Raw genomic sequence first — 25,942 nt, 5'->3', positions numbered from 1 at the left:
TGGGAGAGTAGGTGGGTTCCGGTATCATGACGTCACTCAGGGTGAAGTCTCTTCTCATTTGAGTGACATATAGGAAGGGGTGTTATAGGGCTGGCATGGGCCGTGCCCCCCTCTTCTTTTTTTACAACTACACTCTTGGCTGAGTCCTTTAGAATACAGAGAAGGAAACTACAACAAGCAAACTCTCATGTCCATTACAAGAGCATCTTTCATCTGCTTTGTTCTATAGGACTCTCCCCAGAATTGCTGAGACATTGCTATCATTTGAGTTAAGCAGGGGGAAGACTGGACCGGTCATTGCTGCATCGGGGGAAGCCGCCATATTTGCTGCTGGTTCCATAGCGGACTTCCGGAGCACATGATCCTCTTTGGCCATTGGATGGGCGCTAATGAGGTAACTTCTACATGTGTGCATTGCCCCTGCACTGGCTATGTGTGTGGCCCCAAGCATCGTAGAGCTAAAACAAAAAGAGGCCAGGGACCAGGGCATTATTTATTTATGTTTTTACATTGCATGTTCTTGTATCAGCTTCACATTCTGCTGACTTGTTTCTTGAGTTTAGGACCACTTTAAGCGTCCCATATCCCAGTAGGTATGTTGGAACATTTTCAGTGGCAGCTCGCATTATTCTTAGCATGCAGGTTCCTTTTCCACCTCATACCAATCATTCAGGTACAACTAGGACAACCTGCTAGCATGCCCTCTTCAAAGATGGACTCTCCGCCTCCTTTGTAGACCCGCCCATTACACGAGGAGGGGCGGGGGTCGATTGGAGACGCCACGTTCCCAGCAGGCTCCACCCTCTGATCAGCTGACGCTGCCTGGCTTGTGTTGTGACAGGGAGGCGGCTGCGGATGAGACGGCGGAGGAGGCAGCAGAGCTGGTAATGTCTCCCGGGACAGGGGCCGGGGATGGGGCAGACTGGTGGCAGGACGCTGCTTCCGCTCTGGAGCTGTGATAAAGTGTCAGTGCTGTGTGAGGGGAGGACAGGCCCAGTGCAAGAGGCACAGCAGCACCTCCTCCCTATATACTAATGCCAAGGCGTATACACAGTGTGGCTGCCCCCTTATAAGAAGAGATGTCTGCCCTGTACACTGCCATTGTCCCGGCATTTCTAATACAATATGCCCCTTGTCACTTCCATCTGCTGCATGTTCTACATTGCTCGGAGCTCCAGATTCTGAGATATGTTTCTATATCTGTGATATGTGCTATTATAACTCTGATATAGGTTACTCTGATACATGTGTCCCTATAGCTCTGATATATATGATATTATAACTCTGATATATGTTATTATAGCTCGTATATGTGTTATTATAGTTCAGATATATGTGTTATAGCTCTGATATGTGTTGTGTTATTATAGCTCTGATATGTGTTGTGTTATTATAGCTGTGATATATGTGTCCCTATAGCCAGGAATTTGCTCCCCTAACTTTACATGTTGTCAGCCTGATCTGTTTGTAGCTTTTGTTTCCTGAGCTCTCCCATCCCCAGATCACTTTCTTCTCCTTGCTACGCCCGGTTTGCTATGTTTTTGTTCTGTCTTGTTTCTCTTCCCTATAACTACTCCTGATTGTCATTGTTTGGTAAGACTGGAATTTACAGACCTGATGTTTGCTAAGTTCTATTGGGAATGGATCAGGTGCCTGGCTGCAAAGTCATTTATTTCAACATAAAGGATCCTGATATCTTCAGATATTTCCATTGCCCTGATCAGCACAGATTGTATTATTTATTATTAGATATTATATATGTATTGTTCTTGTTTTTCCTTCCACATCTTATTTGCACCCAAGTAGTGCATTTCTTCTATTGTGCGCTGTGATTGTAGGTGCAGAGGTTAAATGTTCTTTTTGTTCAGGGCAGAAATGGAATCAAACTGCTCAGCACTACATTTTCCCACATACATAAGAACATTGCTAAATCCCTGCACCTCCCCAGCATGGACTCAAATTCCATGGCACCTCATCACCCAATCATACTCCCACATTCACAGCTGCCACCAACCCCCACTCCCAGACTGGAATAGCAAAACCTGGGAGGATAACACAACAGACAATGATGTCTTTGCATGCCTGCTGCCTAATGCATCCCTGGGCATACAACTAGTATAACTGATGGTGGAAAGCATGGAAAAATAACCTCACCATTGTATCCTTTGTGTCACCGACATCTTCTGTGCTTACTACGCTCTACTTGATTTTAGTCAGTGCTCATTTTTCTTTCATTTAATATACTAAACAATATGGATTTCTGTTTCAAGTGCTTAGATCCAAATGAAATGTAATAAAATAAACGGGTAGAAGAAACTTTCAAGAATGAAGCAGGGAATGTATTGTTCATCCTATGGCGTGCTGAAAAACAGCATCGTCTCATTGGTTAGCAAGCATACATTCACAATAGATATTGCAATATTTTCCCTTTGTTGCATTAGGCTTATGGCAGTGTTTCCTGCCAGCTAAGGGTTAATACTATTGTGCCTGTCTCTAGTACCTAGGATGTCAGTTCCATGGAATAATAGCTTGTACTCCAGTCTGCTTGCTACTGTTGTGTCTGGTTGGTGGGGAGGGGACCTCTCTAGTCTGATGCATAACTTTGCTTCTCCCTGCCCCCAACTCATTGTGGCTTTTTCCTGATTGTTTCAGATGTGAATTGAGATGGAAGGCTTAGGGGAGAAGAAGCCTTGGGGGAAGCTGAGCCCATTGCTTGGAGCGGAGACAGAGGCTGCTTCTGAGCTTTTCCTGTGTAAAAAGGAATGGACAATTGGAAGAAAGAAAGGTAATTGTGAAACAAATAAAACCCAGCGAAAAGGATATAAATGAACGGGTGCACAACAACTTTTTATATAGCAACTCTCCGCAATTTTCTATAAAGTATGTTGTCTTTTCTGAACCTGTATGGCTGCCTAAATGCAAACTAGCTAATTTCCTAAACCAGACAATCGGAATAAATTGTTGTCTAACCCCTTTTGCTTCTGTGATGAATCTGACAGCTGCTGTGACATGCAGAGGAGGCGTGGCCCTTGAATTCCTTCACATGTTTAATGAATGTTATCTCCTTACAAAAGGTTGTTTGTTTTTCTCAATAGAAAAGTAAAGAGATTAGTTTGTTACCATTTCACATGCAAATAGGACCTAGTGTTTTTAAAAGATTTGTGATGGCCATCTTGCATGTCATATTCTTTATTTTTCTTTATTATGGGTCCGTGCTATTATTTTCCGAAACACCCTGAGTTTTTATTATTTTTTTTTTATTGGCCCATCGCTCACCTTTTAGCAATTGCTAGAGAGCAGCTCTGAAATCCAACTAGGTCACATTTTACACAGGCTGACTGGATACAGGGACATCAATGTTGTCTGAGTTTTAGCCAATTGGGAAATTATTATCTAGGCATTGCTATGGAGCTGTGATATGAGAGAAAGAGATCAGGAATAGCTTACAGCAGCCGCAATTCACACATACAATATGATGGCAATGGCATGCTTTATTAAACATCTTACCCACATCTGTAAGCTTCTCTTCCAAGAACCTGACAAGAGGATCACAGCAAGATTCTGACTCATTTTACTTGCAGTCTATTTCTTTCTTTTCATGAGTGGGGACATTACACTGGCTTTTGACTGTCATGGCTCTCTAGAGCCACCTGAGTGGCTGCACAGTGGCCAATTTAGTGGCTAATCACAGGCTGGTTTATTGCACATTTAAATTTAGATGGACTTTAAAGCACGTTTCGGGGTAAATTAAGAAAAATATACACAGTGCATCTCTGCGTTGCATGCAAATTTGCCCATTTTTTTGTCTTTTTTAAAAAAAAATGCTTCATGTATAAAAAAGAACTTTTGATTAAAAAAAAGACAAATGACCAGACTTTTCAATTTTAGCTCACTTTCACTGCTTACCTATAATGGTATTGAGCTGTCATTTGTTAACAAGATTAACTAGGTATGTTCTGTTCAGCAGCTGAAAGTGCAATAATGATATGAAAGGTGCAGTAACTTATAGAAATCAGATTTTGGGTTTCTTATAGTCAAATCACTTACAGGTCAAGATTGAGTGCTTTGATTACTCCACTTTTCTTATCAAGCCTTCAATATGAACATCTGAAAACATCTATAAATAGCTTTATTAAGTGATTAACTAATGACAATGAACCACACCGAACCACAGAACTCCTTTAGTTGATTGAGGGAGAAAGTAATTTGAAAAAAAGTCCTATTTTGTATACTGAACACTGCTCTGTCATGTGTTATACGTCTCATCTGTTATGTATTCCTACAGGCTGTGACCTCTCATTCCCTGGAAACAAATTGATATCAGGAGAACACTGTAAAATCACAGTGGATGAACAGTCTGGCCTTGTTTCATTGGAAGACACTAGGTAACTCAGCATGGATTGCTTTTTGTAAATGAAAATGGTTTATTATGCTTTATTTATTTAGCGCCATTATATTACGCAGCGCTTTACAAAGTCCACAGTCATATTACTAGCTGTCCCTCAAAGGAGCTCACAATCTAATGTCCCTACCATAGTCATATGTCATTAATACAGTCTAAAGTCAATATAGTGGGAGGCCAATTAACCTAACTGCATGTTTTTGGAATGTGGGAGGAAATGGGAGTACCCAGAGGAAAACCCACACAAACACAGGGGGAACCTGCAAACTCCATGCAGATAGTGTCCTCACTGAGATTCGAACCTAGGACCTAGCCCTGCAAAGGCCAGAGTGCTAAGCTCTGAGCTACTGTGTTGCCCCTAGATAGTGAGATGGTTCAAGCAAGGGCCCCAAGAAACAAGTTTTGTCCAAATTCAGAAATCATTTAAGATGTTGTTGTGAACATAGAGTGGAAGGGATTCAGCAGTAGCATAAAACAGCTGGGCAGGGCTGCCACCACTTTTTTTCCAAAGGATAATTGGATTTTTCCTCTGCAGGGAAATGTGCATGTAGTATGGAGATGTACTGCATATAGTTACACACGTTGCCACATATAGCTACAGCAGCAAAGCATTTGGCTGCTGAATACATAAATTACTTGGATAGAGTTTAAATTCAGGTGTTTATCCCAAACAGTAATGGGGAAGATGTCTTATGTAAATAACTTTGTTTTAAAATAATTTTTGGTACCAAATGCTCTAGTTACAGCACCTAAGAAAATGCTTTAGTGCCACGCCTAGTGCTTTCATACTAAAATCTCTAGAGTTTACAGGAAGTAGGGCAAAAAATCCCCAACTTTTTAGTTTTTAGGTAAAAGCACCTATTTAGGAAAAATAGTCAGCCAGAAAGACAGAGTGTAATATTTTGCAGAGAACTGTTGTATAAGATTTTTATGGGTAGCAACAGAATTACTAAAAGATATTTATGATCTTGGTGATTATGAACAGGTAACAATCTCACACTGGGTTTGCCTGTTTTAAAAGTTGAACTTCGTGCAATGTAATACTCTGCATAATATTGCTGAGCTGTATAAATTCATAATAATGATAATATAAATAATCCGAATAGCAGAATGGAAAGTTGTTGATTATATAGTTTATAAATGGACTACAGATACTGTTATGCTACTGTCAGTATTGACAATGTTAATGTCACCCTTATAAACTTTTTACAGCACAAATGGCACTGTGATTAACCAGCAGAAGGTGGTCAAGAAACAGACATACCCATTAAAGAATGGTGATGTTATCTATGTTGTCTATAGGAAAAATGAGCCAGAACAAAGTAAGTTACCCATATATTTTACATATAATGCTAAAATTTTGGTGATAGTTGTAAAATGTATGTGTAGATTATATTGAGATAATAAAAATCAGTGGTCCCCAACCTTTTTGGACCCACGGACTACTAAAATTACTTTCTCCAGACCGCGCTTACGCAGGGAGCTGGGTGTCCCTCAAAGGGCAGGAAACTTCCCCCACAGTGACGTCATGATGCCAGAACCTGCCCAGAGACACAACCCCCCAAATACCCTGAGCCTGCGATCCATACAGGGGATATGTTTTGCGGCTCTGGCAAGTGCCCCCCCCCCCCAAGCAGGGTCCTTCTCCTAACCTCACTCGGTGGAGGCCAGAGCAGCAGATCTCCAGTTGGCGACCGCTGATACAAATAATGTATGAAAACTCTTTTATTCTGCTGTACCCTACATACATCTTTTGTTTTTTTCAACATATTTAAAATAAATGAATTGTATGTGTGTGTGGTACCTTAAAAGTAAATTTCTTATAGCCTAAATTTTACTAAGCTTTTTTTGTTTCTTTATGGAGTCATTGCATCCCAAGTCTTGCCTGCGTGTAGGTTCTTTTCTTTTGGTCGAATATACATTATGCACTGTTCTTCTTGGCACTAGGCCCAAGCACGAGTAGGCACCCAAGGTATAGGGTCTAAGGCAGCTTCCCAATGACATGGAGCTAAATTAAAGATTGGAAAGATGTACTTTAAGTTGCTAGAAGATGTGTGAGATTGAAAAATGTTCCAAATAAAAATGTTGTGAAGCGTAGCCTACCTACACTCTGAACTTTATTTTGGCTGCTGTATCAACTAAAACAATATGGCCAAATTACCTTTTTATCCAAGACTTCAAAAATTTTAGATTGGTTTGTTTCACTTTGTCCTTAGTTTTTTTTTTTCATAATTGTTGTTAATCTAAATATGTTTCTATAAACTTAGTCATGGTAAGCTATCTTCACTAGCAGCATGCCTTCAACATAAATCCCCAGTTTTTCCAATCATGTTGTAAAAGTAGGACAAAAAAAAATGATTACATTAAAAACTTTCAAAACATCTAATACCATTACTTGGATGAGGTGGCTGGAATTGTTTTTTGTGACTCCCTTTTGTTTGCAGAAGGAGCCATGGCTGCTGCCTAGCCTGTGCTACATACATGTATGCCTTGATTTATTTCAGTTGTATCGATGTCAGAGAGGTTAGTAGTCTATGGACGAAGGATACCAAAAATAATTTTGGTTTGAGTTGACAAGAACATTGCATTTCTAGAAAGACAACAGGTATTTTCTATACTTTCTGTGACCATCCTTAGCAAAAAGTATGAAAACAAAAACAGCCACCATACTTAATTGGTAAACTACCATAAGTTCTTTTCCTTTGTTTTTTTTTTTTTATAGTTTAGTTAGGAACTTTATTGGAATCGTAAAACTTATTGGATCCTCGTGTAATTTTCCAATATGTTCTTTAGGAAGCTACTAATTGTTAGAATGTTCTTTTATGCTGTGTAAACTTTTTGAAGACAAAATGTATTATTGGAAAGGAAACGCAAAACAGCTTTGGGTCCTGACATCCTCCTGACATTTTTTGCTATATGAATATGATCAAATTTGTATTTTTTTTCTATATCGAATCTTATGGTCACTTGCATGTGATCATCAAGTACGGTACGTGTTTTCAGAGTAAGGTGATGTTGTAGTTGTTTAGTTTTTAATTGACAGTTTGTTTACAGATGTTGCTTATCTGTACAAGTCCTTGAATTCAGCACAAGACAATATGCAAGAACAAGCAGGTATGTCATCTAAAACTGTATTTAATCATTTAGTAGAATAATTGTATTCACTAACATTCAGTTATCAATCCTAATATGTATTCAAGGATTTTTAGAAGTAATTTAATAATAGTGCAGTCTCTTGTTATGGGCACCTCCATGTAGTGAAACCAATGGTGCAGATTTTACCTCTCATATTCCACATGTAAATAAAAAATTTCCGTACACTGTTGCATCCTACAATATTTGGTAGGTTCAGGCAGTGAAATTATCATGTGCCCCAAGAAAGTATATGCATAAGCTAAATAAACAGTTCATTCTCTCCATGAAGCAATTATCTGTAAACACATTTGATGTCTATGATCAAAGTATTTAGTGTTTTTGGATAGTTTATTTTTTGTGAATTAATGTTTTGGTTAATTTAGCAATGTCGTTAGTGTCCCCTTTGCAGTGGTTTATGAAGATAACCATAATGGTGGCCATGCACTGACTGGTTAAAGCAGCCATTGGCATTTGCTTCTGTCAATTGCCCTGTGTGTTATAATCTACGCTGTGCATTTTTAATATATGTGTATTGTTTTGTACACCCTTGTCTATTTTACAGATACCTCAGGGATAGCTGAGGAGACACAGGTTTTGTCTCCACTTCTTGATTCTTCCTTTACCTGTGAGGAACCTCAACCTTCCACCTCCACTTCCAGCCTCTTTAACACACGCACTACCTCTGCTAGAGAGCCAGATTCTTCCTTGAAAGTTTCTTCATCCATTGATGGTGAGAGGCAATGCAGTAATATATATATTTTGTAACTAGTGCTTGGATTTCACATTACATTTCAGACCAAAGAGCCCTGCAAACAGTGCTCTCTGTGTGCCCTATGAGCCTTAGGAACCCTAGGTCCAATTCTATATGGGGATAAGCCTGTGAAGGAATCCGCTAAACTGCACAAAAAGAAATGCAAAAGTTGTTTGGGATTCCAAAGTTTATATTATTTTTTCTTCCACATTGTTTAGACATGCCATTCTATACATGCTACAATGAATTATTGGGAATGTTAGGTTTATAAACAGAACTTTGTTGCATATTTAGACCAAGACTGTCTACTTGGCAGTTTGATCATATGTGTTGATAATTTGTGGAATATGATGACACAAGTAGTTGGACTTTTCTCTGACTATATTTTCCAGTTTTTACAAGAGGGTATAGGGTTTTTTTTACCCCCCCCAAAAAAAGTATTTTCCAAAATAAAACCGTAAAAGTTATATGTAGGAGAAATAGTTTTATAATACCTCCCTGTCTACTAGACATTGCATAGTATTTTAAACAATGGTGATGGAATAATTTTTTTTCTAGCATATCTTTTTGTCAGACTGTGCAGTTTGTGAATAATAGTGAACTTTATTTATTTTACCGACAAACCGTGTTTCATTTTATTTTAGACACTGTCCCTGCTGTGATAACAATGAAGAATCAACCTGAGCAACAGCATAGTACAGAATTTGATGGACCGGGCAAACACACAGGAAGGATCTCTTCTACTACAAGTGATACTGATCAAGATGGCCAACCTCCTCCCAAAAAGAAACTGAAATCTGGTTTGTGTTTTCTTACGGTGGTTGGCTGGTTAACCTAGGGCTCATTCATTTTTTGGGCAGAGAATAGTTGTTCTGATTGGAGTCAATTTTGACTCGGATTGGTGTTATTTTGACCTTGGATTGAAACTGTAAATCTAAGGAATTTGAGTTCTGATCCAACATTACTATACCTATCTGACCATGATAGTAGGTTGCCAGATGATGGCATCCATTACAACTGCTGGTCAGTGACATCTGTCCTTGTCATGTGGCTGTATTGGCTTAGCCCTAATATACCCATCATTGGCAGATGTAGTGTGTCTCATTAAAAATGAACAATTTGTACTGTTCTGAGTACCTCTCGTAGAGAATAAAATTATATTTCTATTTTTTTTAAAGAAATGGAACGTGCAATTAGTCCTGCCCCTGCACCATCCATTAATTCTAAAGGCACAACAGAGGATGCTAAACCATCTAGCATGAAACCTGATAAGATGGAAGAGACTCTGACCTGCATCATCTGCCAAGAGCTGCTACATGACTGTGTCAGGTAATAAAAGAACAGCAAGATACATCTATATTTTTCGGTTTCAGCGGGAAAGTTTTAATGAATGCTGCACTCAACTCTTTGCCCTCCTGAAATTTTGCATGGGAGGAAATAGTGTTGTGTGTTTTTTTTTTTTTAAGGACCTGCACAAATAAGTCAACAAAGGATAAAAGATGTGAAATCAAAAGAGAAGCTTTTTGTTTAAGTTTTATGGTAACCGAGATGTAGAGTAAACATTCATAAATAAAGCAATAAAAGAATAAACCACTTCTTTGGAGAGCACAGGCCCCACAACGAGAGTGTGAATTTAAACAATCTGCATATGAAAAAAATAGGATAACTGTGTGGAATGGGGTGGTAAACAGAATGAAAATCCAGGGTCCCCAGATTAATAACTTTGTGTGTTTTCTCTTATATCATGTGTTAGTTTATAGACAAGCAATTTGTCTTTATTCAGATGCTATTTTTTAATAGAAGGGAACTGGGAATGCTTATGTTTTGAAGGATTAGTTTCTTAACAAGGAATGCAGTAACCTAAAAAAGCCTTTTAGTGTATACAGGTAAAGACAAGTCATCAAAACATACCCAGAAATCATACCATGAGTTACAGGAAATAGGCCATTTGATAGCCCCAGTCCAGAACCTCCTAATACTGGGAAAAACCCATTCGCCAAGTGAATGTTTCTTAATCTTATTGATGCATGTTTTTTTAATTGGTCAAAAATAAATAGATTATCTGTGTTTTTAAGCCAGTGTTAATTTAAATTTGTGGTTATTATGGAATCATATATGTGATAGACTGTCTGTCTATACCAGCAAAAATTATTTCTTTTTTTTTCTTCTCTGTTTACCCTGGGACCATTCTGTACATTGCTGTTGATCCTGTTAGTAGACCTATTAGATAGGCACTTTTTATGGGGTAACAATATTCCTCCTGTTTCAGTGAAATCATTGCAGTGTTGTCTCCATTGCTTGTTGTGTAGCTACTTAAAAAGTAGTATAGTTGATAACCCTGTGAAAAGTTATACCCAGACCCACCCACTCCCAACTGTCTAGCATGATACATAAAAATACACTTTATTTCTTGCATTTGCCACTTCAAAAGAGATAAATTACGTTTTCAAAACATTTACAATTTATTACTCCGAATAGGTAGTAATAACTAAGGTTTGAGCCGGACTTTAATTTTAATTTTGTTTTTGTCAGTTTGCAGCCCTGTATGCACACATTCTGTGCTGCCTGCTACTCTGGCTGGATGGAGCGCTCCTCCCTCTGTCCTACCTGCCGATGTCCTGTGGAACGAATATGTAAAAACCACATTCTCAACAACCTAGTGGAAGCCTACCTACTCCAGCATCCAGGCAAGTTTTGTAAACACATGGCTTGCAGGGCTAGTATGATTTTATAATAAAATCAGCGTGGAAAACTTGAAGAATCACAAATGTGTTAAATGGTACGTGTCCCTCTTTGACTTTATCTTTGCTTACTGAAGTTTTAGCTGAATGTGGAGGTGGGACATGGTTCAAGACTTACAGACTGAGGCAGGCCTATTCACTTGAAAGACAGAAGCCTCTATCACTCTACTAGGACATTCTGCTCAATCTTTGTTTTTGTCACCAGGCAGCTGTATGCTCCCATGTATGCGAGGCAACTGATTGGTCTCAATTTTTGATGCAAGGAGCACTAAATGGATTCATGATAACTTATTATCTCAATTATCACCTGCCTCCCTTTTTTATGACTAATGGAAGGCATGTCAGCAGTAGATTGACTGGGTATTATTATTCTTAACAGAAGGGATCTCTTTATGGATCTTGAAGAGGGTTTAGCTGTACAGAAGGCATATTTATTTTTTTTTTTGTGGCAAATTACAGAAAAGTGCCGCAGTGAAGAAGACAGGCGCAGCATGGATGCTCGCAATAAGATAACACAAGACATGTTGCAACCTAAAGTGCGCCGATCATTCTCTGATGAAGAGGGAAGTTCGGAAGACCTACTTGAGCTATCTGATGTTGATAGCGAATCCTCAGACATCAGGTTTGTGACATGTGGTTTCCGTAAAATGACATGTCATGCTGCTTTTTTTTTTTTTCATACTGTTGCTTTTACTGCATCATTTATTGCTGTTTTTTTCAAATATTTTTGTTAAAGTATAAGTAGATAGCAATACTTTTTATTTGGATAGTAGGAAGGGTTTAGACATCTTGCCAAGTTTTTACATCTGTCTTCTGTCTACTGAATTCACTCTCTCTGATTGTCCTGAATACAGATGTCACTGGGAATTAAAGGGAGGATAAATCCAAAAAAATCTTCTGTTCTGAGCTTCAAAAGCAGTGTTTTAATCCAGTAACATCTCATTATTGAGTCTATTGGACAGGGAAGAGAAATCTCTCTAATGACACACATACCTGAAGAACTGACAGTGGTCTTCACCCCCCCCCATCCCAAAAAGGAAAGGAAATTGCCTTCAGATATGCGGTAAATGACTGATAACTTCAAATACAAGCCAGCATTTACCAATTTATTTTACAAGAAAAGGATTGAGACCTAAGGTCAGGCAATCATTTTTGCATAAAGTGGTTTTGCTTGATTCCTAAATTTTTGTCCAATTCCACTGCTACACACTGTAATAAGCCAGTCCCAGTTTTAAAATAGTTGCTATAATAGTGGTTACATTTAGTCATAAATCAAAAAACTCAATATGGTTTATTACTATATTGTAAGTAATGCCTGTGAATGATTTCTGTACAGGTCAGTGTTATTTATAGCTATTAGTACTTATAAATTAGTACATTTAAATGGGACATCAATAAATACCCTGTAAGGAATGTCAGAAAATATTACAACACACAATTGTTTCCCTGGACCTTTAGAATATAGTTAGCCTTAGCATGTAGTTATGGATTCTATATGTTCTTTTTAAGTCGTTTGTCTTAATTTACATCCTCACCCTGTAGCCAACCCTACACTGTGTGCCGGCAATGCCCAGGATATGGTAGACACAATGTGCAGCCCCCCCCTTATCCGCCACCTCTTGAGAGCGATGCATCACAGTCTGCAGGGGATGCCCCATCTACCTCTGCTACATTTACTCCAGGTAAGTGTTTTACTACTTTATCTCCCACTGAATTGTAACCCTTTCCCCATATTACTAAAACATATTTCTTTTGGAGAGATTCTCTGACACTTTTCAACTTATTGGTGTCAAGCTGGTCATTCATGGAACATATCATGGAACAATAACCCTGTAGCAGGTGGTACAAGGACTAATGAATAAAGATTCCCCGTTAGTGGCTATACCTGAATTGTTAAATAGACAGGAGGGTTCTTTGATCTGGGACGATGGCTTGACACTGCAAAGTTTGTTCCACCTAACACATGTCTATAATGTTATATAGCTTGGTGGATTGTTGATTTTTTTTTGTGTGTGTGTGTGTGTATTCTCTGTTAACATTTATCCTGAGTGTATGTTTGTCTTAATCATCAGCATTCTTCTCAAGCCAAGATGGATTTGCTATTGTGTACAATCAGTGGGATCTAGGCCAGATTAGTCTTTTGGTGACCAAAGAGGTCTTCGACATTGATTAGTGGATGACTAGACCAGTATGCCTTCAGCTATGTTTGCAATGTAATTTTATTGTGTAAAAGCTGTCCTGTGAGTTTTTGACTACTGCTCTTTTTTACTTCACTAGCGACGCAGGAATATGTATGCTCTGCCCAAGGAAGTCATGTGATCTGTACTTGCTGTTTCCAACCAATGCCGGATCGAAGAAGTGAACGGGAACAGAACCCCCATGTGACACCTCAGCAATGTAAGCTGTAACTTCTGAATAAGTAATATTTTGCTTATATTTTAGTGTGTTTTTTTTTTATTTTGTGACAGAATGTTGGCTTCTATTGTTGCTTTAATATACATTGGATCGTCCAAATACACTAATATATTTACTAAAAGGTAGTTTGCCCTTTCCATGCAGTCTGATTTCTAGTTACATGTACTTTCCATCTTACCATTTTGCTTTTTTTAGGCACTGTATGTTTGCAGCCTTTTTGTCACATGTACTGGGGATGCACCAGAATTGGCTGCTTTGGCTGTCTGGCTCCATTTTGTGGTAAGCAGCTTTTGTATGTGTTCTTTTGTTATGATCCATGATAGTTAATTAGAATTACATGGGAACTCCAGGGGAAAGGCTAAATACACACTTGAAATACCTATGTTCGCCACCTTTCCTGCTATAGCATTTGTTTTTCCAGTCTTGTGACTTACCTTTGCTACACTTCTAGGCTAAACAGGTGAATCCTTTAGTTTACTGGTTCAGCACTTCAACTTTGTAGTATGTTTCTATGTCATTTCTCTGTCTCCAGCCTGTTCATTTTAATGTATGGATTAGCAAATTCACTTTTGCCCGAAAAGCAAGGAAGCTGACCCAGGAATCACTTTAACTGACTTATAAGGATTTCTGAATCCAAAATAATTTTTTGACTAGTATAAATGTGTGTAGCACGTGAATGGCTGGTAGAAATGAAAATATCTTTGGTGAGTAAAACAGTAAATATATATTTATATAATATGTATATATTTAGCTGTTGCCTTGGAGTTTCATGTCAAGTGAAACTGTTCACTTCATCGTGTAATGCACAAGAGAAGTTTTAATTGCGTATGTTGCCACTGGATATACAGTTAGGTCCATAAATATTTGGACAGACAACTTCTTTCTAATTTTGGTTCTGTATATTACCACAATTAATTTTAAATGAAACGACTCCTATGCAGTTGAACTGCAGACTTTCAGCTTTAATTCAGTGAGTTGAACAAAAAAGATTGCATAAAAATTTGAGGAACTAAAGCCTTTTTTAACACAATCACTTCATTTCAGGGGCTCAAAAGTAATTGGACAATTGACTCAAAGGCTATTTCATGGGCTGGTGTGTGCAGTTCCTTCATTGTCATTATCAATTAGGCAGATAAAAGGCCTGTAATTGAATTTGAGGGAGGGTGCTTGTATGTGGAAGATTTTCCTGTGAACAGACAACATGCGGTCAAAGGAGCTCTCCATGCAGGTGAAACAAGCCATTCTAAAAAATCCTAGAAAAAACCCATCTGAGAAATTGCTACAATATTTTGGATATGAGTTAAAAGAATGTATGATTGCACTTTTAATCCCACCAGAGTACAGCAATAGCACAAATCTCTGGACTGTGTGGGGATGATAGGTCATGTCCTTTGGCAATATAAAATCCTTTGTAGATTTTAGAATTAGATATTTAAATTGTCCAGTAAACCTGCCACGGTAGCCAGACCCTCCCCCAAGTTGGTCTCACTTCATTTAGGTCAATGTGATGTCCCCTACAAATACTGTACGGTAAAACTTTTGTTGTTAGCTACCAAGCTCTTTAGAGACCTTAATCCAGGATCGGAATGTCTTGTTAAGTGACAAAAGTTATACCATTTGAATATACTTTCCCTGCGTACTTTTTGCAGTCTGAGATTGCAATTTACTTTCCTTTCTCTTTATTTTGAAATTCCCTGACTATTATCAGGAATATTTTTGTATTCCATTAAGTACCCTGCCATCTTCTTCAAAAATAAATCTTATACAATTTAACTGTAATTGACAAGCGTATTAGCCACTCTCCAAGCTCAATTCTTGAGTAAATTGAGGTGTAAATTCCACTCTCTCGTTTTCTCATGTCTCATTAAAACCTCACAATTGCTTGTTTTACTATCTCATCCTAAAACTTGGTAGTTTATTTTTTTAATAGCTAGCAAGCTTTGTACGTTTTCACTAAAGTATACAGATTACCTTCACTTATGTAGGATTAAAGTTTTTAAATGTGGAAGATTAATTCTGTTGTGTATTATGAATTGTGAGTTGTCTGAAAAATCTTTTAAAGCCAAGCAGATTTAATTTCCCACTACAAAACCAAGAAAATTAAACCTGTTCAAAATGGTTTTCATTTCAAGTACTTGTAGTAGAATCTTGTATTTCAATGGATGGAGTTAACAAACATTTTTGTTCACAAGGCAGTTTAAATGACTGAACGGGCTTCCCCTCTGAGCTGTTGGATAAGAGTGAAACTGTCAATTACCCGAGCATTTACTTCCTTTCTTAACTGTACCTTCATTATGACAGCTTCTCTTGTCTCATCAGCATGGCCTACAACCAGGCACTGCATGCAATTTCTGCTTTGACTAGGAAAAAATACAATTAAAAATAAAAAGTCATAAAAAACCAAAGCAGTAAGGTAGCACTATAATAACAGATGAATAATAGATGCATAGTTTACATGCTTCAATTTGAAGTATTGGATGACATAGCAGACTTTATAAAATAGTATAGCATTACATGTCAAAAAAGATAAAATGAGTTCATATAGAACCTCTTATTTATTTTTTATTTATTTATGACTATTTTGTAGGTATTTTCTGTCTTTTGAGGTAATTCTATCTTCACTTTCTCTGTGGTACCCCAGATAGAAGATGAGGGGTAATACCATCTGAAGGAGGTTCTAAAAAGAGTTTTGCTCAGATTTGTGCTTTAAACCAATATGTACAACTGTATTTTGACATAAACTATGCATTTTGTAGCCTGTTAACTTAGGTCGTGTGTGTGTGTGTGTGTGTGTGTGTGTGTGTGTGTGTGTGTGTGTGTGTGTGTGTATATATGTACAAAGCATATCCTTTTTCTGCTTATGAGGAATTTACACCACCTTCTATGTGTCCCCTGTTTGTACTCCCTTTTTAAAGTAACCGCAGATCATTTTCAGACATGTACATTGGTTTCCTGAAAGTTTGTAAACCTTTTAAAATGTTCTATATTTGAATGTGATCTAAAACATAATCTGATTTTTCAACAAGTTCTAAAAGAACAACAAATGAAACAAAAATAATTATATTTGGTGTATTTAATGTGAAAAATGACCCAATAACGTACAGTATCTACATCTGGCAAAAGTAAATCCTTAATAAAATCATATAGTTTGAAGGTGAAATCAGAACGTTTTCTATCAATAGGATGACAATTGGGTATGAGTGAGTGACCCTTTTTATTTAAAGAACAGTAATCCAGCAAAGCCTGATCACACATACAACATATTTATGGATGTGTATCATGGCTCAAACAAAGGAGGTGTCTGAGGATCTCAGAAAAAAGTTATTGATTAAAGCGGGCAAAGACCCTCTCTAAAGAGTTTGGACTCCACCAATTAAGAGTTATTGCAGAGTCTGTTTTAGGTCTCTTTCATATAAAAATATAGAACATTTTGAAAGATTCACAAACTTTCAACTACAGGTTGACGTTCAAAAATCTGGCAACCTCTGGACCTAAAGAGTGCCTGATTTTCGAAAATTCTGGATTTTTTACGGTTATATATGCTGTATATATTTGACAGAAAATTACTAATTGTACAGCCCTTTAAATGGATGCTGAATCCATAATGGGGGCTATCCAGCAGCAAATAAATGAGAAGGAATGAGCAGGAAAGCACGTGCAAGCAAGACCCAACAGCACCATCAAAAAAAAAGGCGCCTCCAGAAAACAAACAGATTTGAAAATGCGCTCTGAAATCCATGCTGGAAATCTGAAGAAACTGGATTATGAATGGCCAGGTTTTTTAATGTCAGCCTGTACCAACTTGAATGGTTCTGCTTGCATAGCAGTTAGTCTACTGATAACATTATTACTCTGACTCAGATTTATAGTTGGCCTGTCACAAATGTTTTTTTGTTTAAGAACACTGATTGATGGTTTTTGTTTGTTTGTTTTTCTTCTACAGAGTTAAATCTTGGAGACAAATGTTTAGACTCTGTTTTGAACAACAACAATTATGAGTCTGACATTCTAAAAGTAAGTTTACAGCAAAATTTTGATTTGTTGTGAATCCCCTTTTCCTTTTTTAGTTGTTTTTCTAATGTATGATTGTACATTTGGTTATATTGGCTCTACAATAAATCTGCATGTTTTTGTACAAGTGAACTGCAATATTTTGTTTTTCAAAGATTGTGCTCATAAGAGAGCACTGTTGTTACAGTAATGCCATCCCTACATTTAGAGCTGGATAGGGGAATGTTTAGACATCTGACAGGAGGAAGGGGAGTACAGAGTAACCATGTCAGCGTGACAGCCACATCCCGATGATAAAGTACAAGAGGGGGAATGAGTAACAAAGTTTTAGTAGCTAAAACCGTAACCATATAAAGTTTGTACTTGGTAACACACAAGCTTCCTAATGTAACATTTCCAAGCACTTAATAGGCTACTTGTCCGTTTGTTTGTATTTGACTAAAAAGAACGTTGTGCTTTCTCATGACAGGGGAAAGCTTTGATCTCAGATTAGATAGCAGACTTTGAAACATTTCTAAAGCCACAAACAGGTCTGTGGAGTTGGAAATAGTTATTGTATATGTGGAGTCAAAGTCTGCAAAAAATGTACCATCTCCAGCTCTTACTACACAGCCCTGGCAATAACTGTGTTACATGGGCTGGCAGTATAAAAAAACAGTCATTCTAAAAAGCTCACTGAACATCATATCATTGGTGAATAGGAGGGTGTTGTTTTTAGACATGTAAACATTTTTCACCAGTGGTATGGCCTTCTTTTTGTTATTCATTTGTGGTCTTGTGTATCTGTGTAAGCTTTTGCTATTCAAATGTGTACTGAAATCATAAGTAAAAAAAAAATTAGTAAATAATTCTTAAACCTCATTCCACTTTCTTCTTTATTGGTGTTTTCTTTTACAGAATTACCTGGCATCCAGGGGTTTAACATGGAAAGACTTGTTGCATGAGAGTCTTGGTGCAGTTCAGAGAGGAGTATTTATGCTTCCTGGTAAATCTAAACATGAATATAATGGTTTCCTCAATCTGTAACTGCAACACCTAACCACACGATGGGGCTACTGCTTTAATATCCATTCCCAGAGGTTTCAAAACTGCTACATTCCATGCTAAGAGTAGAGTTTCTATCTGTTTAGATATAGGCATGGGGGTGTCAGGATTTGTTTGTTTTATTATTACCTTAGGTTACTAGCACAATTTTTTTAGTGTACAAAATGTAAAAATGTTTTTACTTTTAAGAGATACCAATCCTATTTCTGATTTGATTATCTCCTACCATGTTTTTTGAAGAGAAGGGCTTTGCAGATGCCATCTTCATTCTTAGGAATAAATTATTAGCAAGTGACTGCATCCAGTAAGTATTAAGTAGTAATTCTATTGTCCAAAATGAAAACAGAAGTATGTGGGAGAGATGTTTAATTAGGTACTGCAGACATACTGACATTTTCAGAAATTGCTAGAACTGGTTTAAGTGCAGAATAAGTTAGCACTGGTGATGAATATAACTGTCTCTGCTAGACTTTTTGGTTTGCTTTCTGGTCACTTTTTTATTGATCATAGAGGTCCAGGACGTAGGTGAAACCATCTAATAATAGACACAGGGTCATGAAAATATATCAGTTTACATCTACAATAAAGCCAATTCATGCACCGGACATGGAGATGTGGAGCCACATCTTTAGGCAGTGTGTAGCTTAACTGCAATAAAAACATCAAACATATATGCACAGGTGCAGTTTTAAGAAATGGAGAATATATGAGGGATTCAGATTATTGTAATAAATAAACATATTAGAAGAGTATTAGAGTTTATTATTAAATGTTTCAAAAATCTAGTAGATATAAATATATATCAACAATTTTAATACCTTAGACTAATGCACACATTTATGAAGCTCACATTTTAATAGTAGTGACAAAACAAATGTTTTTAATGTACAACCTTGTTGTGGTGATTAACATCTTCCATAGTTTTTATCCTTCTATTTTTATACCGTGTCACTTGTAGTGAGCTGACTCATTTAGGAACTGAATAACATATTTTTTCTTTTCTTGTGCACACAGATTACCGGATTAATGGATCTACTGTTCTCTGCTACTTCTGTGGTCTACGTAACTTTAGAGATCTAACCTACCAGTACAGGCAGAACATACCACCTGCTGAGCTTCCAGGTAGCTATGCCAGAAGTTTTCATCTAAGATGTACCCAACTACCTTTCCCAATTTACACATTTTATTCCAATGGCATATTGGGTGAAACTTAGTATTAGACATTTTCAGTGCCTGATGTGGAAGCAGACTTGTTTAGAGATTGTTAGGAGGCAAGCTCCTGTTAGATTCAGGTTAGCTGATTGGGTTAAATAGGGAGTTTTAAGGTTAGCTGAGAGGTAAGGTAAAGGTAGGTGCCGAAGAGATAATGTTTAGGGTTTTAGTTAAGAGTTTGAAGTCTTTCGTCACATTAAGGCAGGTTCAGACCAACAGCCAGGATCAAGTGATCCCAGACAGATCCTGGTGACTGGCAACTTGCAACTAGCAACTCTGTCAGTTGTACTGCAGCTCTGGTTCTTGACCTACTGGGCGGTTAATTTCTGTCTGCTTTGATGTCTAAAAGCAGTACATTGTTTTTCATGAAAATTTATTTTATAGTACGAGTATATAAAAGTTTGAAACACAAAACCATGTCAAAATATTAAATTCAATAAATGTAAAAAATATATATTTTTATTTTTAATTTTTTTTAATTTTGTTAAAAAATACATAATATACTCTTTTACTATACTATATAATATACTGTAAAATAAAAGTTCATGAAAGAAAATGTACAGCTTTTATAAATCCCATTGTATTGCATTTAATATAATTATTTTGTATTGAATGCGATACAATTGGATTTGAATTTCTCGCCCCGGATGGAACGTCCGCACGCACCGATGTCCCTGGGAACTCCCTGGTGACTCATCGAGTGCAGAGAACGCCGGCCAGAGGAAGAAAGAAGACGCAAAGGATGATGGAAGATGCCTGCGAATCAGGTAAGTTTCGATTTACTAATATTTCCTATAGGTTTAGCTACCCCAAGTCGGAGTTACGGCTTCCAGCTTCTTTTTTCTACCCCGAGTCACATTTGGGGTTACCGTTTAGGAGGTTAAAGAACCAGCATTTGCAGGTTTCACAGCAAGCAGTAGTGAATGGAACTGAACCACCTACTGCCACCCCCATCTATTTTTTTTTTTTTTATTGGCTTGCCGCAGGTAAACATTATGGGCCTGATTTTTTTAAATTTCTCCAAGACAGGAGAGGATACATTTTCATCAGTGAACATGCGCGATCCAAAAAACCTGGAATGGATTTGGTCCAGGATTGAAAACATTTTCTTACAAATAAATTACTTTAAGCATTCAATTCCATTCCAGGTTTTCTGGATCACCCAGGTTCACTGTTGAAAGTGTATCCTCTCCAGCGTTGGAGAGCTTTAATAAATCAGGCCCTTTGTGTCATGAGGAAGAAGTAACCGCAGAAATGCCAAATAATACTTTAGTGTTGGTGCACTTATGTTCATTAACTGCTCCATTCTCTGGTAGGAATTTCAATGTTTTTGTCCAAACAATATAATATATAAATGATCCCTCCAAGTGTGTGCTACTTTCCCCACCTCTTAGATTGTAAGCTCTTTGGGGCAGGGTCCTCTCTTCCTCCTGTGTCACTGTCTGTATCTGTCTGTCATTTGCAACCCCCATTTAATGAACAGAGCTGCATAATATGTTGATGCTGTATAATACTGTTTAATAATAATAATTTTGCTATTTGTCATGTTTTAGTAGCTTCCCTTGTAACAATATTTTAAAATAAAGTTTTTGTGCTCTTTCCAGTGGCAGTGACATCACGACCAAATTGTTACTGGGGACGAAACTGCAGAACTCAGGTGAAAGCCCACCATGCTATGTGAGTATTTTAGTACAGCAACAGAAACTAAGTGTCTTTTAGGTCTCACATATGATTTAAACTGCCTTTAAGTTGTACAGCGCTGTGTAATATGTTGGCGCTATATAAATACTGTTTAATAATATTTTTCTTTCTAATGATTCGTTTGTGGCTTCTCACTCATTAAGACAATGCAGTGCACCTTGCTTGTATTATGCAGAATATTTGAGGACCTCAGTGTTCTCATTTTGGTTGTGTATCACCTCTAAATCACATAGGTAAACAGAGTAAGAGAGGTGGTGCTCAGAAGCAGGGCTGTGGAGTCCGAATTAATTACTGTGTATCTGGAGTCAGTAAAACTGTATCGGCACCACTGCCCTGCTTGGTGGTCTATCTTTTCAATGTGAATTTAAAGTACTGCTGCCTCCTAATATAATAGGTATAACTCCTCCTAATAGGTATAACTTTAAAAATATACAGTTGTACTTTGAGGGACACCAAACATGTAATGTAGAAATTGTTAAATGGGAAGTTGCAGGCCAATTATAAATGGGTGACATGAGGTTACAGCTCTAATAATTACCTATGAATAAAGGGGTTATGCTATGACATAGATACATTTCAGGATGATTTGGGGGAATATAAAATATGTGATTGTGTAAACTGTACACTATTGTATTGGGGGTGAGTATCTGTGCAGTGCTAAATGACAAAAACATTTCAAAAATGTTCTTATAGGAGTCTGAACATTTATGGTCTGTCCATATTGCACATAGGTCAAATTTTTGGAGCAGATTTGATGTTTCCTATGCTGTTGCTAGTAAAGTTTTACCAGCAGAAAAATCAAGGGAGAATGTATTGAACTTTTTTCCTTACTAAATTTTATTTAGCAAAAAAATGTAATTTTTTTTTCTTTTCATTTTAAGTGCAGTTCTTAGTCTTTTTATACTTGCTGGAGGAAGTCAAAGTTGTGAGAATATTACTGGAAACATTTTGGACAGCATTGTTAAGCCAGTTAGAAATTTAGTTCCTCTACCCAATTAGGGGCGGAAAACATACTTGACCGAACTGCATTACTTTATGTGGTATAAAAAGGATGGGTCACAACCTGGCTGTGCTATCTGATAAGTCTACTGGAATTAAGAGAACCAGCTAGCTTTTTTTTTTTTTTTTGCAAGCTGTTTGCACATATTGCTACTATAAGCACAAATATTTAAGCAGAGGAGTACCAAATGGACACAAAAAGCTTTCAGGTGGTTTAATGTTCCAGCATCTACCCAAATTTGAAATGTCACAATTAAGTTGGAATGTTTTTCCCAAAGCCAGGGAGGGCAAGTTCTGTGAATGATGTTTTTTTGTGGGCATTAGATACCCATAGGGTAAAAGATGGCCTGGGGTAGAACAATCTCCAAATTAATGCTTATTGGTCAGCTGCAGGGTTTAGACTGATGGGATTTAAATTATATTTGACCAACTAAATATAAAAATTCAACATTTGCAGTCTTATAAATAAATGTTTGTTTTTTTCAACAGGAAGTTTAACCACATATGTGAACAAACTAGATTCAAGAACTGATACAGCTGGGGAGACTGAAGTTTTCTTGGCCTTGGGTTCTGTGCCCCATCTCTGAGCCATCAGAGCCTTGTCTGGCCAGCAGTTTGCGACCTCACAGTGTCATTTGCAGCTCTCTGTTCTTAAGTGTTACATGACTGGGCTGCTTACACTTTTATTGTTTCATGAGAAATGCGTGTAGCACAAGAGTGGAGTCACCTTAATAAATTCTGACTTATGGTTTGGAGGCAGTGAAACTGCTATCTTTATGCAATGCAAGATGCCTTTCTTCCAGTTAAACGAATATTCATATTGGTCTAACAGCTTTTTGTTGTGCATTGCTATTGTTGACAAACAATATACTGTTGTACATGATGCTTTCGTGTTTTGTTTACTTATTTATAATACTTTTTAGCTACACTACTTTGCATTTCAGTTCTGTCTTCATTTGTGGTCTTTTCAAGCAATAGACAACCATTTGTTAGATGATAGGAAAATCCTGGCCTATACTGAGGTTCCTGTGTATGTGACCTGCATAGCTGAATATTGTTGCTTGTGGAATGTGCCTGCAAGACACTGAACGTCCACTTCAGGGACAGCTGTGTGTTTGTGGTGTGACTTGTTTTATTTCCATCTCATATCTTTTTTTGAAATTCATGTTTCAGGAAATGCTTATATTACATTGTAGCAATTACATTAAACTGGTTAACAAATTTGCTGAATATTGTAAGTCAAGGGTTAAACGGATGATTTTAATCTCTTGTTCTAGAGAGATTTAACCACTTCTTGGCAGTCATCTCATTTGCAGCTCACTGAATTCCTTGTGTTACTAATAAGATGACTCTCAACAATTGGTGAATAAATCTCTCATACAAGAGATTAAATTTGGACACACAGTCCTAGATTACAGTTGGCAAAAATGCATCATCACACTCCTGGCATCTTGTTTAGTTAAATAACACGAGGGGTGACTTCTGACATGTTATGCACTGAAGAGCACTTATCAAAAAGTCTCTTTAAGAATCTGCTCTGGCTCCAGTATAAGGCAAGCTGACAGTTGCTCCCTTTTGCCATTTAACTAAACGAGAAGATTGCCAGAGCCTGAATTCTTCTGTTTTATTTTTTTTTTTTTTTATTTCCTCTTTATTTGCCAAAGTATGCTGAGCCAGAGCAGGAACCAAGGACTTTACCTTGAACCTACAGTTCCTAGCCTACCTTATAGTTGGTTATTTAGGAGGTGGGCAAAATAACAAATTTCCCACATAGAGAAATCATGATGAGGTAGGTTTTGCACAGTTACAAGCAAAGCTACAAATTAGCTAGATTCATATAAATTTGCGAATTGGCGGTAGGGATGTCAGATATGTATGTTGCATTGCATATCATTTTATGGAGGTCCATACTTACAAAATGATTGCACAGGAAACCATTTAATAATAACAGCATAAGCAGCTATAAATAAACTACATAGCCGAAGTGGTATATTCTTACAAGTGTAGGCTTGGCAGCAGGGATAACAGCTTAATGCCAATAAAGCACAGCCTCCAGAATGAGCTGGATGGGTGTGACGTGTTATTGCCATCAATCTATATCTGACATACTGGAGATCCATCATGGTATAGACAGCTAGTTGAACATTATAAAAAAAATAAAAACAACTCATTTCTTCTTTATGTGCAGGTCAATCAAGCCCCCTCTATACCATCCCTAATCAGTAGAAGTAAACATCTTTAACTTTTAAGCTGCGTACACACTTCCAATTTTTATCGTTCAAAATGAACAACGAACGATCGATTGGGCAAAAATCGTTCGTAAAAAAGGTAACCAACGACGCCGACGAACGAGGAAAGTCGCTGGAAACGAACGACCGGACCGGCGGATCGGATTGGGCGACGATCGTTGACCATCGTTCATGTGTACGATCGTTCGTTGATCGTCCATGGTCTGAGCATGCGTGACGAACGAACGTTCGTTCACTTCCTGTCGTGCACGTCACTCCCTCTATCGCTCAAACGATCGTATCTATTGTGTGTACAATATCTACGAACGATCGTGTCGTTATCTGTATGTGCAGGATCGGTGCTATACGATCGTTCGTAGATATCGTGCAGGATCGTTCGTCGTTCGTTTAACAACGATAATAATTGGAAGTGTGTACGTAGCTTTACTTGAGGTTCTTGAATGCAGAGGGCAATCAATTTTGCTTTTATTCTTCTACAATACAAGATAGCAAAAAAAGACAGATGATTTCCTAAAGACAAATGGATTATGTTTAAGTTCAATGGTTCTTGATGAAAGATCTACCTGGTGTGTATGGCATTCCAAAAAGAGTCATTTACACAAGTGCATTTTGGACCAAATCTATAGTTTCCAGTAGGCCTTCAACAGTCTATTTTTACCATTTATATTGAAAATTTATCTCTAACATTTTGGATGTAGTGGGTAAGGTTAGAACCCCATGTCCTGTTATATTTATGGCTAGCTGGGATTAAGATGAATTACCCCCTAATTGTTTATATGACCATTGCGTTATCAGGAAGATAAGAAGTTACTGATTGAACAGGGAACTCTTCCCAATGAAAACTGAAAATTCTTACTACTCTGGCCCTATCCTAAATGTCACATATGTGTTAGTTTGTCTATAGATCAATAATGCAGCCATTTATTCTGACTACTGACGTGTGTTCTGGGATTAGAATAACCTTTCACATAACAGGCAGTCATCTAATATTTTCAGAAGCAGGGCTTAACCCCTCAGTGTTGGAAAATTATTTTTTTTTTTTAATTATCTGCTGTTCATTACCAGTAAGGAACCCCACACTACATTTACACAGTAAAAATTTATGTAAGAATGCACCAAAAGCAGTGCCAGCCTCCCCCCACATACATTACAAAACCCAATTTATGTGCTAGAATAAACAATGTACACCAGGTAAGCACATGCCACCCTATCAATGATGTAATTATTGAAAATAGGTTCCACTTTAGCACCCATTAGAAGTTGTATATCAATGCAGGTCAAT

The 25,942-nt window shown here is 37.5% G+C and overlaps 1 protein-coding gene across 2 annotated transcripts; it reads left to right on the top strand.

Annotated features, from left to right (window-relative positions):
* The first annotated feature begins 760 nt into the window (after positions 1 to 760).
* CHFR (checkpoint with forkhead and ring finger domains) lies at positions 761 to 23,294 on the top strand. Of its 2 annotated transcripts, XM_072415705.1 has the most exons (18): positions 761 to 884; positions 2,653 to 2,785; positions 4,286 to 4,385; positions 5,615 to 5,724; positions 7,457 to 7,516; positions 8,100 to 8,267; positions 8,933 to 9,088; positions 9,467 to 9,617; positions 10,821 to 10,975; positions 11,489 to 11,651; positions 12,572 to 12,711; positions 13,307 to 13,426; positions 13,640 to 13,723; positions 17,388 to 17,458; positions 18,353 to 18,440; positions 19,514 to 19,621; positions 21,316 to 21,388; positions 22,901 to 23,294. In XM_072415705.1, exons 2-18 carry the CDS (start codon positions 2,665 to 2,667, stop codon positions 22,941 to 22,943), a joined length of 1,911 nt encoding a protein of 636 aa, XP_072271806.1. In that variant the 5' UTR covers positions 761 to 884; positions 2,653 to 2,664; the 3' UTR covers positions 22,944 to 23,294. The 2 variants fall into 2 exon arrangements, with proteins under 2 accessions (XP_072271806.1, XP_072271807.1); XM_072415706.1 differs by lacking the exons at positions 761 to 884; positions 2,653 to 2,785; positions 4,286 to 4,385 and having other exon boundaries at positions 5,625 to 5,724; positions 7,446 to 7,516.
* The last annotated feature ends 2,648 nt before the right edge of the window (positions 23,295 to 25,942 follow it).

Source organism: Pyxicephalus adspersus, chromosome 6, assembly GCF_032062135.1.
Source record: "Pyxicephalus adspersus chromosome 6, UCB_Pads_2.0, whole genome shotgun sequence".
Taxonomy (NCBI): Eukaryota; Metazoa; Chordata; class Amphibia; order Anura; family Pyxicephalidae; genus Pyxicephalus; species Pyxicephalus adspersus.
The sequence above is the reverse complement of the archived record's forward strand: the minus strand, read 5'-3'. Positions and strand labels throughout refer to the sequence as shown.